At 40.8% G+C, this 18,401-nt stretch overlaps 1 protein-coding gene across 6 annotated transcripts; it reads right to left on the bottom strand.

Annotated features, from left to right (window-relative positions):
* Positions 1-3,930: 3,930 nt before the first annotated feature.
* Positions 3,931-16,446, bottom strand: Aste1 (asteroid homolog 1). 6 transcript variants are annotated; one of them, XM_021206331.2, is made up of 5 exons: positions 16,146-16,446; positions 13,798-15,111; positions 10,028-10,238; positions 8,162-8,357; positions 5,910-6,692 (listed from the first exon to the last, which is right to left on the bottom strand). In XM_021206331.2, the coding sequence occupies exons 2-5, from the start codon at positions 15,091-15,093 to the stop codon at positions 6,377-6,379; spliced, it is 2,019 nt and encodes a 672-aa protein (XP_021061990.1). In that variant the 5' UTR covers positions 15,094-15,111; positions 16,146-16,446; the 3' UTR covers positions 5,910-6,376. The 6 variants fall into 6 exon arrangements, with proteins under 6 accessions (XP_029398944.1, XP_029398945.1, XP_021061990.1 ...); XM_029543082.1 differs by having other exon boundaries at positions 15,958-16,433; XM_029543083.1 differs by lacking the exon at positions 16,146-16,446 and having other exon boundaries at positions 13,798-14,031; positions 14,951-15,034.
* Between the last annotated feature and the right edge of the window lie 1,955 nt (positions 16,447-18,401).

Here is an 18,401-nt window from a genome sequence, read left to right as displayed (position 1 = left end):
CTAATGACTTCCCAGTTAGTATTGTTAATATTAAAATTATAACTGTAGATGCCAAAAGATATAGAAAGTTTTGTAGTTTTGAAAAAATATGTAATACAGATCCAGATTTCAGTCTTCCAAATTTTATTAGTCCAAATTATGATGGATCAGTTTAACTGTCCTAGAATCTAAGTGTCAGGTTCCACTCAGTCTCCTCATCCTAGGACTTCTCCGCTGGCTACTCCCTTTGATTTTCTTTCCTCCCATTAGAACTACTTGTTTAAGTTATCTGATTGCATAGGGACTAAACATTAAAAGAGATGACCTTGAAAGAAATTCACCAGTCAGGTAGATAACTCTCAAATGTGAAAAGCTGAGTGCAGCCGCACGAGACATCCTGAGGGAAGTAACAGTGAAGTTCTGCAACCCAAGGAGCCTCCCTTGGGATTTGGGTTTTCCAGCCTCATTAATTGTCTGCATGAAGACAGGACATGCTGTTTTCCACATTTCACACCCACTCGCCTAACTTCTGATACAATGGGAATCTTTCTGAAATTGCTTTAAATTTGGATCTCTCTGGTGTAGTATGTAAGTAAATTGAGTTTTGTTTAGTTAAAATAGTCTCTCACAGAAATGAACTGGAAATGAACTGGTAACAACAGTAACATTCCCACTTGTGAATGAATTAACATTGCACTGCTTGTCCGCCTCTGTTGCCTGGCAGGTTTTTGTGTAGCTTGTTTGGCTCCCATGACTCATCCAAGAAGTAAGATGAATTGATTATATTTTCATTTAAATTTTATTTAGTCCTTGAATGTACTAGGAATACAATGGCATTCTCACCCATCCATACCTCTTTGACAGGAAAAGCAGATGATAGAACTGTTAAAAAGCAATTTTATCAATGTTAATAGTGATCTTTGTATATTTATTTAAAAAGTATATATATATTAAAATTAATATCTAAATAGAAAGTGGTGTGTGTACATAAACATGAGGATATAAAATAATCCCATTTGGTCTATGGCTGAACAACAGATTATCCTGATAAGTTCAGTCGGCTACGTGACTGTTGGTTTAGTTAGACCCAGGTTTGATGTTTGGTTCGTAGTTGTCAGGGTTGGTCATTGATGATAATGGACAATATGCTGATTTAGCAATTTCTATAAACACTGTTACAGTGTTAGGTTTATAAATATGTATCCTGGTCTAGGAGGCTTTTAGTTCTCACACAGTTTGAAATGCACCATCTAAAATATTACAGTGAATGGAGAGAAATGACTTTGTGGGAGAAAGTTGCCAGAGAACCTTCCTAGGACTAATAACTTAGTCCTTCAAGGGGGAAGTTCCAACCAAAAGGCAGCAGGCCTTTGCAGCTGCATAGGAGACTGTTCACAAAGGGGTTGGTGGGAAGTAGAAGGAACATTGAAAGCCACAGATTTTTTGTTATTAAGGCTGTAGGTGTATTATGAACAGCTTGATAGTTGGGGTGGTGAAGGCAGAAGTGTTTAACTGTGGCATGCTGGAAGATAATGACCTTGAGCTATTGAGAAGTAACATAATCTGAGAGAAGGCCTTAGTGAGACCTGGGATCATTTGAAATGAGGTGCTCATGGTATCTTTGAGGTTTACAAAAACAAGAAAGTGAGTGGGCTAGTGAGAAGGCTCAGTGGGTAAAGGAGCTTGCCACGAATCCTGAAGAATACCCATGGTGGAAAGAGGACCAACTTCCACAGATGTTTTCTGATCTCCTTGCATGCATCATAGCACCTGTGCTCACATGCATACCCATAGACAAGTAATGAAAAATGTAATAAAGCTCAACTTGAGAGGAGTCTAAGATGTTTGACATAGCTATCAGTCAGCAAACAGATGGATACATTAACAAGGCAGCACTAGGAACCTTGTAGTTTCCTTTCAAATGGAGTCTTTTGTAAGGCCATCAACTGGAAGACAAACACTGGTCTGAACCATCTAAGTCCCTTTTTTTTAGTATTCGTAGATTCTCTTAGTAGGTGAGGGGAGAGAATGAATGAATGAATGATTGTCTACATATCAGAGAGCCTATATAGTTGGTGGTGTGATGGGCAAATGGGACTAACACTAGGAAACACCAATGTGCTTTGATAATGAGTTGTGGCAGCAAAGTAGAGCTTTGTTTCCTGTTGTAGCCAAGGCCTCTTTGCCTCTGCTCACACAGTGCTGCAGCACTATGTCCACTCTTTGGGACAGTGTTCATTAACCTTAGTTTTGAAAATTACAGACTTTCCTTGCCTGTATTTAAAAAGCCCAGCAGAGACAGCTTAAGATGCCTCTAGATGGCTGGAAAGGGGAAGGGGGGTATATTTGTGATGGTTCTGTTGTCAAGGGAAAACATTGCTGTTAAATTGAGGGGGAAAATGTAAGGGTTCATCTTGTAGAAAACATTAGAAATTCAAGTCCAAGTCACTTTCCTGATAACACTAGCTAGAAATTAGGCAAAAGAACTTTTATCAGGTGGTTTATCTCTAGCATTAGAATTTTGACAAAATGTTTGTTTTAGAAATACTTTTAAAAAATACAATCTAATGTTTTCCTGTTGGAAGCATATTAGTTGAGAAGTGGGATTTTGGTGCCATCTTATGGTCATAAAAATATTATGCCTTGTCTAGTTAGCTCCTGTTTGTTAAGTCTACAGCTTCTAGTCATAATATGGATGAGGCTAGTGAGTAAGGCCCATAATACATCATTTATGAAGCAGTATGGGACAAGTTACTATTACATAGCTGATTGTGTAGAAAATAGTGTACATAAGAGAAGACATGAGTAATTGAATCTCACACAGCATGTGTTCTTGTGGAGGCCAGAGATTATTTTCAGCTGTCATTCCTCACTGGATCTGACAGCGTCCCTCATTGACTTAGAGCTCACTAAGAAGGCTAGACTGGACAACTAGTTAACCCAGAGATCTGCCTCTCTGCACTTTTCCATGCCTGAAATTGTAAGTGTACATAGTATGGCTGGCTTTGTATATGTATATGCATTTTAAGTGGGTATGTGACTGCCCATGCATTTTGTAAACACTGTTACAGTTTTGTAAACATTGTTACAGGCCAGGGGTTGACATTTAATGTCCTCTGCTATCATGCTCCTTTTTTGGGGGGACAGGTTCTTTGAGTCTAGAGTTCACTGGCTAAATGCCCCCCCCCACCCACCCCCAATCTACCAGGATGTATTTCCCTTTACCTTCTGAGAACTAGGGTTACAAATACAGTCATGCCCAGCTTTCATAGGGGTTCTGGGGATCCAAACTTAGGTCTTCACACATGTGTACCATGTACTTTTCTCACTGAGCCATCTCCCCAGCCTGGATTTGTCTATTGAAAACTTGTGTGAGTCTAGATGCTAGGTTTATAGTACTTTGTCATTAGAAACCTAGGTTTGAGGATGTTCCTGTTCCTAGATTTCAGCTCCTTTGTAATGTCTGCCTTCTTGAGACCAGACAAGAGGATATTACTAGAATGCCAGCTTAAAAAAAACAAACAAACAAATAAACAAAAAAACAACAAAAACCAAAAAAACCAAACCCCACGGGATCTGGGAATTGAGCAGCTCCTTGGGCTTTCACTTGAGCTGTTGCCTCAGCCAAGTAGCCACACTTTTTTTTTTTAAATAGCAAATTCATCTGCTAACATTTTAGATAATCCAAATTACATGTCTTTGACCATTATTTCCATGACTTCAACATGACAACTCTTAAATTCCTGTAACAATTCTTTCTTGGCCTTGTCCAACGTCACTGATTATCTTGACTGGCTTCCACAATCTTTACCCTCACAGTATCCTTTCCTAGTGCGTCACACCCACCTTGTTTCTTGCTTTGCTCTTCCTTTTCATTTACAGATGTAACAGTAATGGGTATTTAATCCCATGTTAGTGCCAGGCAAGGCTTACCATGCTTTAAAACGGGTACGAACACCTATAGGCACATTATTTTGACTTCATCCAGTGGTTTGGTGTGTAGCAATTCAATTGAGATGTTGTCATTGACTGTTTGCATTTATGAACGAAGAAGGGTAGGTAAGGCCATTTAGGCAGTAAAGGTCTTTGCCTTCTAAACGTATAATTAAATTAGGATTTCAAGTTGAAATAATAAGGTTCACTTGAGTCCTTTTTTTCGGAAAAGGTCAGAGATTATATTTACAGATAAATAAACTATCAAGGTTTTGGTTATTGAAAATAACTTGCAAAAAATACATATCCAGTATAATTTTACCACCACTAAACACAGAGCATGATTCTATTACAGTAAATGGTTTTCTCTCTCCAGTTTTACCCCAAGATTTAATCATCTTAGCTGTCCAGAATTCCTTTTGTTACTTGAACTGCTAATTGAAGATTGACGTGTCCAAAACCTCAGGTGAGATTTTATTTGCTAGAATGGAATCAGAAACAACTCATCCTGATTGAAAACACAGGAAAGTCGATTTTGAAAATGCAGAACACACTACACTCTGCTTATCTGAGACCTGAATTTTTTATTTATTTTAATCTTAAAAGGCCAGTCAGATGAAGGAAATTAGAAGGAGGAAAAGAAAGGCCAGGCCAAAAGTCACATGTAGTGACTCTTCCTGATTTGCCTCTTGGTAACTTCTGTCTCAGTATGCAGCAGTCAAGTCTGGTCTTTGTACTTGGCAAAATGTGGGTAAAATGTTTTCATTATTTCATTGTGTGCCTTCCCCAAGCAGCTTAAGCAAGTATGACTCTTGGGAGACGAATACTTTGTCTTTACTGTCTGGTGAAGCCGGTTAGATAACCTGTGGGGTGCCTGTGGCAACCCTCAGCCAGGTAATGGAAAACACACCTCCTCTCTTCCCTCCAGTACACTGGCTGTAGCGATTTTCATTTAACTAATAGTTTTAAGTTGAGGAACAAGATTTGCACAACAAAAACTGTTTTCACATAAGAAGTCAGTAGACTTGGGACAACCTGATCTTGGGGTAGAATTTAGCATTTGAATACATATCAGCACCAGACCAACCCACAAGAAGAAAATTGCTAACTATTAAGAACTACAGATGGCCTGGCTTGCAGTTGGCAACTCTCAGCCATCATTAAAATGACTGATGGAATATACCAGTGGTTCAGCACTAGCAGGGATCAAAACTGTGCAAGTTAGACTACACTTTGAGACGACTCACCGTGGTCATCCCACTTGCCCATTCTTGCTTCTCTGAGCTTCAGAACTGGCAGCACCATTATAAATCGGTTGGTATTAGTAATTTTAAAATAGCACCTCTCGAACATTTGGATTCTTAAGATAAAGCTTAATACGTTGCCCAAAGTGAACTCAAACCTTCAACCTTACTGTCTCAGCCCCCTGACTTTCAGATTATAGGGATCCGTCATCACCCTATAGTTGGCTATAGGAAGATAAACATTTTTACAACCACTAAATAGGTGTTTTATCTGCCATTTTCTATCCTACTTACTTGATTTACAGAGTGCTGGCTAGTAGCTGAGGGTGTACCCTAGTAGAATGCTTGCTTAGCATGCACAGGGCCAGGGTTGGATCTGTAGCACAGCAAAAATCAAAATGAAGTGCTAGAGTCCTTTGCAAAACCCAGCGTGTGGGAACGTGGGAGTCCGGTATTGGTCTGAGGTTTTCATTTCTCTTCTGCTCTAGATTTATCAGCTTAGAATGCTGTTTATGTTTGGGGGTTGTTACAACATGCTCTAAGACCTGTAGTGTACCTATGAGTTTACCATATGTAGTCTAATTTACTACATTGCTTATATTTTTGGTTGTGAGCCTAGCCTTTAATGGCCGGGCCAGCTCTTCAGCCCAATTTACCACATTTCTAACTTTCTTTCAGAGCCCCCTGACTTTTTTATGACCCACACTTTGCAAACAAACACCCCCCCCCCAAAAAAAAACCCAAAATCTTTCTAAATAAAATGATTACTGGATTTTATAAAAATTGTGAATATAGTTGGCTATTACTGTATGTATCATTAAGGTTATAAAATATTACTATTTGCTGAAAAGGACCATGAGGAGTGAAAGCATACTGAAGAACTACAGATGATTCAGAGCCAGTGACATGCTTCTAAGCCTGACAACCTGAGGGTGATCCCTGGAGCCCACATGGTGGAATCAGAACCAACTCTCACAAGGTGCTCTCTGACTTCCACATAAGTACCTTGGCCTCCATTCCCGAAACACATATAAGTAAATACAGACATTTCTTAAATTAGGCTGTATTAAAAGTATAGTACAAAATATCTTAGAATTCAGATGATCTCTTATAAATAAGCTTTATCTCAAAATAGGTTAGTCCTAAAGAAAAATTAGCTTCAAGGGAGGTAAGAGACATTTTACAAGTTAGAACTGTAAATCTTGTGTACTACAAACTGTTTATTCAAGCTCTGAGTTCTCTACATGCTCCTCCAAGCTTTCAAGCATTAACAAACCAAACCGGTTGCTTCTGTCATAGCAGTGCTTGGCATCTGCAGTGGTTCCCAGGCTGGCCACCTTTTTCTTCTGCCTCCTTTTTTTGGATTTTGATTTAGTTTTTGGTAAGAACAATTCAGCTGGGGCATATGATTTTGTGGCATTGAACAGATGTTCATAAAGTTGCTTTGCCTCAGGACATATACCCAGGATGCTTTCTACAGAACCGGATGCTAGCAGTTGCTGGCAGAGTCCATGGACCAGGCTTCCGCTGTACAACCTGTTCAGTGGGAGAACAACATGATTTGAAAGCATCAGATCGGTATAGTGGGACAGTGAAGGTGAACACTAACAAGTATCTAAACACTTAGCTTGCTGTTCCTATATAATCATCACTATTACTAGAACTGAGTAGTTAAAGTGATTACTTTTGCTGGTGACAAAAACTCTGTGATGATGCTAGCCTGGGGCTGAACAGGCTTCTCTAACACCGCCAGGAACAGGAATTAAGAAAATGGACTTGGCAAACCAAAAAGGCAGTTTACTGTATCAGAAAACTGTAATGGCATCATTTGTGTGGACATTCATTTGGAATAAAATTCCCACTACACAAATGCAAAATGAGATTAACTAGAAACTCTGAATTCAGCATGACTCATGACCAGAGCTGATCAACCTGCTAAACTTTGGCTATTATTGTATAGGCTTTATTTAATGAATATAAAATCAGCATTTGAGAAGTCTTGACTATGCTAAGATCCAATAATAATCTTACAGAAAACATCAGAAAAAGACTTAAGTGATACAATACTTCTGTTTTGTTGTGAAGAAACTGTGGCATGCTGTACCCAGAGAAGAGGCTGTTAAAAATGACCAGAATTATCAAAGGAAAGGAAAAAAACAGTCCAAAGATCAAAGGCCATTTATCACTCTTGGGTGGAGAGTTTTTGTGTTCTCTCAGATACGAGGTTCAGAGATACATTAACAAAAGTAAGGCTGGGTTTATAGCTCAGTGGTAGAGTGTGTTTATGTGACATTCAGAAAGCTCTGGTTCAGTTCCTAGCACCACAAAAGCAAATACCAAAACAAGCAGGCACGCCATTTATTGCTAAAATTCATGGTGCCATATGTTTTTACTCATTAATACACCTGACTTGTCCAAGGATTCTCCAAGCTTGTCCTTAAAGAGTATACATGGAATGTCGATGGAGCATATATACAATCTTAAATCCCATTTTCTAGCCATTGCAATTTTTCTTTCGTTTTAGTACTTCCTGGACAGACAATTACCAACATGTCTAATCCATTGTTCTCACTTTTCCATGGGACCATGTCTATCCTACCCAACTCAAACTCTTGAGTTAAACTCTGACATATAGGCTTATTAGCTCCTTTCTTCCTACACTGTCTGACAAGACAAAATCCACAAGAAAGCTCCAAGAGAATATTTTGTTTTTGTTTATTGCACCCTTGCATGGAGTAGGGGTTTGATAAACCATATGAGCTAATACCAAATGGTAAGAAAAAACACACCTAGGGGTCGAGTGGGAGGAAAAAGTCCCTATAAAGTAATATATACTAACAATTGATTTTTAAAGAGTTTGAAACTGGAAATATTTTAATTTCCAGAACTTTAGTTATTCAAAGATTGAGAATTGTAACATTGTTTTTAAAGCAACTTGTTTTACTCCTTAAACTTTAAAATCTTTGTATTTACCCATCTGAACTAATATTTCCCATGGTGCTTACCAAGTTAGGTTTGGCTCTGGCAGAGGAGTGGACAGCAGCTGGTTGAGATATAACCCCATCTGGAGACAGGACTGCCACTGACAGAAGACGTGCGCTGTGTCTAAATCCACTCTTGGACCCGGCCGCATGGGCGCCTTCACCTGGCGTAATTCTTCATACAACATCTTGGCACCACCTCTCCGTGGATCTTCATTACCTAGATAAAACAACCGGAAGGCAGCATTTCCAAATATTGCATCAGTTTGGCCATTCCCCACACACCAACATCAAAGCCCACAAAGACAATTAGTTTGAAAACTGGATGTTTTTCTCTCTTGGTTTCATAAATGTCTTATATACACTGAAGGTCCCTTTTCTTGACTTTATTCAACCCAAAGTTATTGCTTTTTCCTTGAAATAAGATCTCTCCCACAGTATGCTACCTGACCTTAAACAGGTCTGTATGTAAATTCTCTAGGATCTGTGCCTATGAAAATAATGACACTAAACACCATTCTCTTTACTGTTTTTACTGGTCATTACTTTCACCAAAGCCCCCATGGGGTAGCACATGTGTTTAAAGACAGCTCAAAGGTTCACAGCACATTTTGCCTGTTTTTACAGTAGGAAAACTAAAGTATGAATCATTTGACAAATGCATTGCTTTACATAAGAGAAGGGGCAGAAGCAACAACCTGCGGAGATGCAGCTTCTGCAGGTTTGTTTGAGCAGAAGTGCACAAAATAACATTGGGACCAACTCCAAAGTAATAAAAAGGAGGCCCACCTTTCACAAATATCGGGGAGCAAGGCACTGAGCCTGCCTGGGTGCGGGGTCCACATTTCCTAAAAGAAAACAGACAGAAATGCCCCTTCTATAGGACTCATGTAAAATCTTAATGGGCTCATGCTATGGGAATTTCTATATTTCTTAAAACAACATAGCTTCAAACTGTTCTTAAAGCCATGGGCCTGACTCGTGTTAACTGTCATATACCAACAGTCCCTCTGATAGCTACTATCAGATAAGCTTGAGTAGTAGGGATATTTTGAGTCCATGCTATTTCATTCTTAAACTCATAGAATACACCAGGCTAGGACTATCTATAGGACTCTTGCCATGGTGAGAATGTTTTGCCTCTGTACACAGTATCACATGTCCACCTGAGGTTGCCAAGTACCTGAAATGAGACTACTACAAAAAGCTCAGATTTCTATTTGATTTTAGCTTTAAATAGCCACATGTAGCTGTGGCTAATAGTTATCATGTTAGAACTGTTATAGGGTGACAGCTTTATGGCTTTCACAATCTTTTAAGGAGAAAGTTGTAATAAAGAACTAACATTCCAATGTTTCATTTATTTTACCCAATATTTAAATGCAAGCAAAACATGCCCAGATTATTTCTCTAGTGTGTGTGTGTGTGTGTGTGTGTGTGTGTGTTTTCTATTATTACATATTGAAACTTAATAGCCTTAAAGAAAGATAGAAACCAATGAACAAGAATGTTGTGGTTGGAAATGTTGAGAGGTTTCATGTCTGGGAAAGTGCAAGTAAGTTTATTGTGCTGCCACTGCTGTGTTGGTGATGGGGTAGCAGAATGAAAGAACAACTGGCAAAGCACTGTCAGCCTCACACACTGAAGCACCAGGTACCTCAGAGCAGACTGAGTTAGCACTAGCACATCCCAGCTCTATATCTAAAGCCAAGCTCCTAGCACTAAGTTCAGCAAATGGAACTATTAAGAATATTGATGAAGGGCAGTTTGGCACCTTCACTTACACGTTCTGCTGTCATGGGGGTCACTTGTTTTTTGTTTGTGTGAATTCTTGAGGATGTGCAGTTTACACACAACTTGACAAGATACTCTTGGATTTCTAGAACCTACCAGGGCTGTTGACGATGGCATGCAAGGGTTCCCTCAGCATCCCCAGCAGTAGGGCCTGCAGATGATGGAGCTTTGCCTTGACTTCTGTGGACTGCAACCAGTAACAAGTCACAGCAATGGGCAACTTCAGAAAAGTAGGGATGGACTCCAAGACAACCTGTTTGACCTTCAGGGCTTCTAAGAGAAGCATCTGCCGCCTAGCCAAGGGGAGCTGAAAACATCAAATAGTCTGCAAATTAGGGTAATTTTTAGTAACATGAGATTTAATTCAGCTGTGGAAGTTAATAAATAATGTCTGGCTCTTTGAAGGAATGTACCCTCTATGCCCTCTAAACATCGTGTGTCTCTGCCGCCTCCTCCCTCTATAAGGCAGGGAGCACACTCAGTACACACACCCTTAGGAAACTTGCTAGAAATTGAGCTCCACCCCTTCATGTCGATTCAGTATTCTGAGGGGAGCCTGAGAACTTGCATTTTAACTGGAGCCCACATACCTTATAAAGACCTACAGGAACCCCGCCCTTACTGTTAGTATAGACTAGGTACCACTTTCTCTCAGATGCACTAACTAATCACCTCTACAAAATAAGTTACAAATCCCTCTGTTGCATGTGGCTGCTTAAGAGTTAGGAATACATTCAAGGCAGGCAGGAGTGTCTTACTGACTTCCTGTACTGTGCTTACAGTACACAGTACATTAGAAGTGACTTCAAATGTAAGCTGAGAAGTCAATAGCCATGAGAACTTTGAGCTGCTTGTTGAATTTTACTTGAATGAATCTCAAGATGTACCTTACAGGCCACACTTTCATAAACATTTAAGAGTTGTACTCCTAGAGTATCTATGCAGTTAGAGAAATACCCTCCCCTAGAGGGTGAGGCAGTGGGTTCCATTCTTACTGCTTAATGGGTGGTTAGTATAGTGTGACTGACTGATAAAGAGAACCTGAACCAAAATATCATAATTGACGAAATAGTTGCATCACTAATGTCTGAGGCCTTTGAATAGTACATTAACTCTAAACAGTTTCTGTAATTTAATATTGTTAGGAAGCAAGCGAAGTTCTTCATAGTATAGCAACAACCCCTACTAGAAGTAGGCCTCACATCTTGAGTAAAAACACACCTAAACTTCAAGTTACAACTTTTATGAACAAAGTGGTCTAGGATTTGGTACTAGAGATTCTGCCCTCAGTAACTGTGGCTTTGAGCTAGTTCATGAGGGCTTTCCTATTTTGATCATCTGTAAAAGGAGCCTTATGTGTTGGAGTAGCACATGATGTTTTCTCATCAGTCCTCAGTGCATTCTAAAGTGGGAACTACTCTGCTTGCAGTCCCATCTGCTCTCCCAGGCCCATTTGGGACTAGTGGGAATTAGAGCCAGTTTGTAAGTCACATAGCTAAAGTATTATTACTGCATGTTAAAAGCATGAATAATAACAAGGTTTCTGTACTTGAACCTGCATTTGTGTCTGGAAATATATTTGCACCTGGCATCACTTAGAATTATGGGCTAATTAGAGCTTAAAAGCATTGAGCTAAGAACTGATTAATGCATGCCAAAAGCAAGCCAAATGATATACTATGATGCAAAGTGTATGAAAATTTCCTCTTAACTTTGAATACAACTAAATGCTGAGAACACGTTACCACTCATCAAAGACTACAATCAGCATTCTACATCTCATTGATTGGGTTGGACTGCGTTGGGGAAAAGTGGCCTGATCCTATTTCACACCCCACTCCTCCTGGACAGATTGGAGATGTAATGTGAAAGAAAAATGTAGTTGTTTTCATGATCTTGGGAGTAGGTAGTGATTTCCTAAACAGATCATAAAAAGGTAACCATAAGTAATAAAGATTTAAATGACTACACTAAAGTTGTTTACAACATACTACAGTGAAAATTAGAATGGGAGGTTCCTGGCCACAGTGTTAATTGACAAATGATCAGTAGGCAAAATACTGAATAAAGACTTCGCACAGAATATCCCATTGGTTAATGATCAGTAGGCAAAATACTGAATAAAGACCTCGCACAGAATATCCCATTGGTTAATGAGCATAATAAGCAAGTCATCAGAGAAATGGAAACTTGCCTATCCAAAGGACTAAGATGATACTTTGTCCACTAGAACAGCCAGAATGACCCCTGGGCTCCTACCTACCTAGTATTGACAAAGGCACAGGAAGAAGCAAGCACCCTTCTGCACTGCTGGTGGGAGTGTTAGTGGGTCCACTGTCATCTGGCCCAGCAATTCCACAGTATGTGCAGCAGAAATATGTTACAAGATGATGTGCACCACCATGATCATGGAAGTAGCTGAAACAGCACAACTGAAAACCCATAGAAAGTCACCTGTGGTGTATTCATTCCCACAATGCAACGGGTTTGCACCAGAGAAAAGAATGAGTTATATAAGTCTCACAAATACACCGCATAATTTTTTAACTGAAACTCTGCTTTCTTTGAAATATAAACCATGTCAAAAAATTCACCCCTTTGAAGTATACAACTCAATGGTTTTAATATATTTATAAGCTTCCAAAGCCATTACTAATTCCAGAACATTTCATCACTCCCTGAACTGTTCTTAGTACTTTCTTCCTAATGCCAAGGATGCTTCTGACACCCACTTAGGAAGCTCCTTACCTCTCACTTATGCTGCCACTAGTGGAGAGGCTAAAAATGGGCACACTGGGCATTTAGTTCTCTACTAAATGGTCACATAGTTCTCTACTATGGGGTGCCAATCTGTGCAGTCTAAGAATCTTAGTGGTATCCTTGCCTTACCCACTAGATCCCAGTAGCAACTCCAACTTTCCCACTCCATAGGAAGTGACTATCATGTTTCCTTGGGGAATGTAAGATCTGATCATCCCCACAGGAAAACTGGCTGCTGTCCTTCATCCTTGAGTAAGCGGACACCAATGACCCTATGAGTCTAAGAGTAAACATTTAGTTGGAGCTAGACAAACACCCAGTGGGCATTGCAACTGACTTTATAAATTAGCTTACATTTAATTTGTATTCTCACAGGAGTTTCATAGTTATTCTTAATATATTTAAATATTATCAGAAGCAAAAGGCATCACTGGGATGCATGAGAACACTTTCTTCCTTGAAATGACAACTGATCTTAGTGTTCCTCAGACTTAAGCAGCACCAAGGTAGGCTAAGTCATGCTCTTAGGAATCGGTCTAAACAAGTCAACATGATGCCCAGTGGCTGGATACAGTGCTGAGGGACTTTTCCTGATTGGATTATTAGAGGTGGAAAACACACCTTAAGTCTAGGCCACACCTTCTTCTGGCAGCCCATAAAGAGAAAGGAAGCTCTTGCTCTTTGTCAGCTTGTTCTAACTCTCTCTCTAAGCCCAAAGCCTAAAAAGAGGTCCTCATTTATAAAACCTTTAGATGGATGGACTCATCAGTACTAATCTGAACTCTCATCTAAGATGCAGTTATGCTCACATCAAGTGCCTATGTGCACACTTCTTTTACAGTTCAATCCCTGAACCCCCTTTTTAAAATTACAGACTCCTATTCTAATTGGGATCAATATAATACAATAACTGCAAAGGAAAGAGGTTACTGAAGAACCCTAGAAAGCATATTTAGTACCGACACTAAGAGAATACCTAGTTCACTGGCAGTCTAGCCTTCACACACATGATGGCAACCAATGTGTTATATTAAGAGAGGACATTCAAAGGCAAATTATAACCTATTAAGAAATTTCTAAGAATTTTGTTAGTCTTACAAACTTACCTCAGTCAATTTGCTCAAGTCACAATGATCCTTGAGTAGTTGCTTTGCATAAACAGTTGATGTTTTGATATTTGTATTAATTCTTTCCACTTCATTGAAAGCCAGAAGCTGGGAAGGCAATGTATTCTGGGATATATCTTCTGGGTGTGATGGGGCATTCAAAAGGAGTCCATAGATGATTTGGCGGATGGGCTGAGATATTCTGTGAGCATTTGGTTGCTGCATATTTTCTACCTGTGTGTGAAGAAAGGTCCTTCTGAGCACCAAAGCATCACTGATGAAAGGTGGTAGCTGGCCTTTGGCCAGAGCTGCTAGTACCCACTCTGGTAAACCCAGATCCAAAGCGTCCGTACAGACATAACTACCATACTGGAAGAAGTCCTGCAGCTTCACCTGGGACTGCTGGTACTCCTCCATGGAGCGGCAGAGAAGTTCCTTAACATTGTCTCGATTCTTTTTGGGGAGAGACTTCAGAACGTTATCCAGTGCTTCAGTGGGGTCATCAAAATGAGACAACCAGTTCAGAAGTCCCAGAACTCGGTGATATCTCTTCCCTTTAGAACTAAGGGGTAGACGTACTTTACTTATGAATGTGTCCACGCTGGGCAGATTAACATGGTCATTTCCACACAGCACCGCAAAGAGAGGTAGTAGAGCTTTATTCATGTTGTTGAAGTAATGGCAGAAGGCATCAAGGGAAAAGCTTCTGGCAGGAATGTAGTAATCTTGTGTATCCTTAATAGTGTTCAGATTTCTCCACTGAAAGCTATTCAGTGAGCAAAACCCACTTTTCAGGTCAAAAATGCAAAAGTCACTATCCGATGATAGCACAGGACAGTTCCAATGATTGGCAAGTGTCATAATGTCCCTATCTGCTTCTGAAAAGCTCTGGACAAAACAGACCTTAAGCTTGATCAAAACCTGTATGAACACTTCTCGGATGAGTAAGGGGCACACATTCCCACCCCCACCAAGAGAAAGGGAACGGGCCACTTGGATCTTCTCTTTAGCTCGATCCTTCAAAGTTGTCAACTTTTTATCTGAAATGTCACATCCTCCATCTAATACAACATATGGACAAATATGACAAGCAAACAGTGATTCAAAGAATTTCTGTACAACATCTGCGAATGAATCATAGTCTCCTCCATACCTGAGCTCCAAGTCAGAATTGAAGCAAAGTCGGTGGAAAAGAGAATAGCCATCAATGATAAGTTTTGTGTTCCGCAATTTCAAATCAACGAAGAATTCATTACTATAGTCTTCCACAAAGCTCATTAGTCCCCGGATACCCATGATGATTGACAGAACTCCCTGTTGAAACAATAAAAAAGTTTTCAATTGATGGTTCTTCTGATGGCTATTCTTGGTTGTCAATTTGAGTATATCTAGAATCAAGACCCAAACTGCCAGATACACCGCTGAGGGACTCTCTTTCTTTTCTTTTCTTTCTTTCTTTCTTTCTTTCTTTCTTTCTTTCTTTCTTTCTTTTTCTTTCTCTTTCTCTCTCTCTCTCTCTCTCTCTCTCTCTCTCTCTCTCTCTCTCTCTCTCTCTTTCTTTCTGTTTTTGTTTTTTCGAGACTTTTCTTGATTGGATTATTGGAGGTGGAAGGCACACCTTAAATCTAGGCCACACCTCATGGCAGCCCATATAGAGATAAAGGAAGAAATCTGTTTTGTGAGGGTCAAGGCCAAAAGTCCTAAGCTATAAAAATGACAACCCAGCATAGGACACATAATGAGTCAATTTTTTTTTTCTTATGGATAACTAGACCCTTGTTATAGGTGTTGAGTGTAGGGTACATTGGATAATAGTTTGAGCTAAGGAAAAACTAAGCTTTATGCTTCTAGGATCCCAAGTATGCAATTTCAACCTCAATTAGGATTCTTACACCCCCCTTACTAATGGCCTATCTGGCTAACAACTTGTAGGATTGGTATTACTGGTTTTCCCCCTTGCCTCTGGCTTCAAATATCGCTTAGCACGATGCTATTGCCAGCCTGGCTCTTGTTTAAAATCGTGAAAGTTTTGCCACCTTGGAATTTTTGCATTTTGATTTGTTTTTTTTTGGGGGGGGGTTACCACATCAAAATGCATCCTCCTGAATTTTTTGCCTTTGGTATCAGCTTACATTATTGCACTTGATTTTTTAATCTCACCTCAGATCCACCTCGGCCACCATCTCAACACTTTTAATTCTGAGTCCTCATGTCTTTCCCGGTCTGTCATGTGGTTTTTGCGAACTCGCTGTAAACTAATGACTTGACCTTGAGTGGAGTAGCTCAAGGAATGCCAGCAAAGGTGAGCAAAAGGTTGGATCGAATTTCTCAACCACCGATCTTCCTACCTCAACCTGCTCCTGCCCTCCGGACTCGCCTGCTGCTTCCGCCCGACCGCCGGCTCACTCCAGCAGCAGCAGGTAGGAGCTTGGGGAGAAACCGCAGACCCGCGGGTGCGTGGATCACCGCAAACGGAAACAGGAAGTGCCGGGAATGACGTCACTGGGAAGCCTGGCTCCGGGAAGCTGAGGGCTCTTCCCGGAGGAGAAAGTGCTTTCGGGCCGCGTGGTGGGAACTTGGTGTGAGAGGCTGAGCCATTCCTCTCACACTGGCGGCCGCCTCCTCGCTCTGCTCGCTTCACTCCACCTCATAGGGTCCGGCGCGCTTCCGCTGGATTGGACGCCCGAACGTCGACTTCCCAGCAGCCCCCGCGCCGTCTCCGTGGCGACGATGTTAAACAACCACGCCAGCCCAGGCAGGCAGCGAGCTCTGGGCTTACAGAGGCTTGGCCGGGCGCCGCTGGCTGGGGACCTGTAAAGGTAATGAAAGTGGATCTCGGGCAGCCGGGTCCCACAGCCCCTGACCCCATTCCCCTTCGGGAGACTAAGCGCCCTCCTTCTCGATATACATTCATTCGCTCGGCGAAAATTTAAGGTTTATTTGTTGAAGAGTCAAGGAAGTTTTTTCGTTTTACCTCAGGGTTAGAGTTTATCTCTCAGGTCAGATTTAGCAGAACCTCAGGTCCAAACAGCTTCCTAGGTTTTGTTTTTGACATGGACATAAACCACTCAGTTCTTACCATCGGTAAACACTTGGCTTTCTCTTTGCCTGCTCCAGCGGGATGGGTACCCCAGGGATGGTTAGCACAAAGTGGGCGTCTCTCTGCTTTCTTCTAGTTCCTATTTTCTTTCCTTTAGTTGTCTTTGGGTCACATTTGGTATGGTGGACCTTTCTTCGCTATCCAAACGTTTACTGATAAACCTACTGTATGTCCGCTGTTAGCTAGGTCCCAGGGGTCCCCAGCACCCAAGTTCATCCACTGCCCTAGGTTCAGATCCAGGCTGCAATGTATGCACGTTCCATGGATACCAACTGAGATGAGGGTGACAGAGCTGAGTCTGTGTGATGAGCCTGGAGAGGCTGCTCACACACTGCTGGGTTTATTACGCCATTACAAATAGAAGCTTTGGCCCTCCATCTTGAGTTCAGCCCTTCACTAAGTGGGGACTTTAATCGCCTCTCCACATTGAGAATTATTATTAGTGATCTGAAAGGCGGCAGAGAGGCCATACTTTTTTTTTTTCTGAACAGCCTAGTTTATCTCGAAATCGCCACTTTTATACCAGTCAAAGAAGCAAACAGAAGGTACCTTTAAAGACCCTTAGATTCTTCAGATTTTAGTAACATTTCCTTGAGGAGAGGGATATTGCTCTACTGGGACTAGATCAAAGCACAGATTAGTACCTTATTTAAAGAAGACGATATTACAAATAGGTTTTATGTTTTGCAGTTTTTTTCTCCTGTTTGAGTGTCCTTGTAGGTTTTGTGGTAAATGTTGAGCCCACAAGTCACCACTATAACACTATTTTTTTTCCTTGTTGTTTTAGAATGGCTGAATATGAAAACCTAATTCTAAGGTGTACATAGTATATTCAGCATAAAGTCCTACTTTCATGTCGATTTTAAACAAAAGCACAGTTTTCGATAAAGCCTTCAACACTTTGATGGAGTGAGTAAAAGCATGTCCTGTGGAATACCTCCTCGTGGGACAGCTCTGCCACCCATAACCTTTCATAGCTCCTCCAGGAACTGCGGTCTCCCCCGCACCACACTCAGAGTCGGCTAGCTTTAAAGAGCAGTCTTAGGTCTGAAGTGCACGTCGCTCTTTCTAATCCAGGAGATAGCTCTGTACCCAGTGTGTACAATAGAAATGGAATCAGATCTTGCTTAAGTTGGGGGGGGGGGCACTGAATTGATATCCTTCCACATAGCTAGTCTAGCAAACAGATACCCCAAAACTGATTTTAAAGTCTACATGGGCAGAAAGCAAAGGGAAGCAGAATATGGTAATTCATGGTTTAACCCCAATTTACTCTGCGCTGAGTCAAAGCAGACTGAGAGGGAGGAGACCGTCACCAGGAAGTCGGCCTATGTGTGCATTAGAAGAAGCCATGGCCTCAGGTTTGCATTGTTCTTTAAGTTGATGGGGAGCATAAATATCTAACAAAATATGAATCATAAGACAAATATGAATTCCAAGAGTAAAAACGTGGCTAGAAACTGTTGTGATAGGGCTGCCCGTATAGGGAAGTAAAAACGTGGCT

This window comes from Mus pahari, chromosome 10, assembly GCF_900095145.1.
Source record: "Mus pahari chromosome 10, PAHARI_EIJ_v1.1, whole genome shotgun sequence".
In the NCBI taxonomy this organism is placed as follows: Eukaryota; Metazoa; Chordata; class Mammalia; order Rodentia; family Muridae; genus Mus; species Mus pahari.
This window is presented reverse-complemented; position numbering and strand designations above follow the sequence as displayed.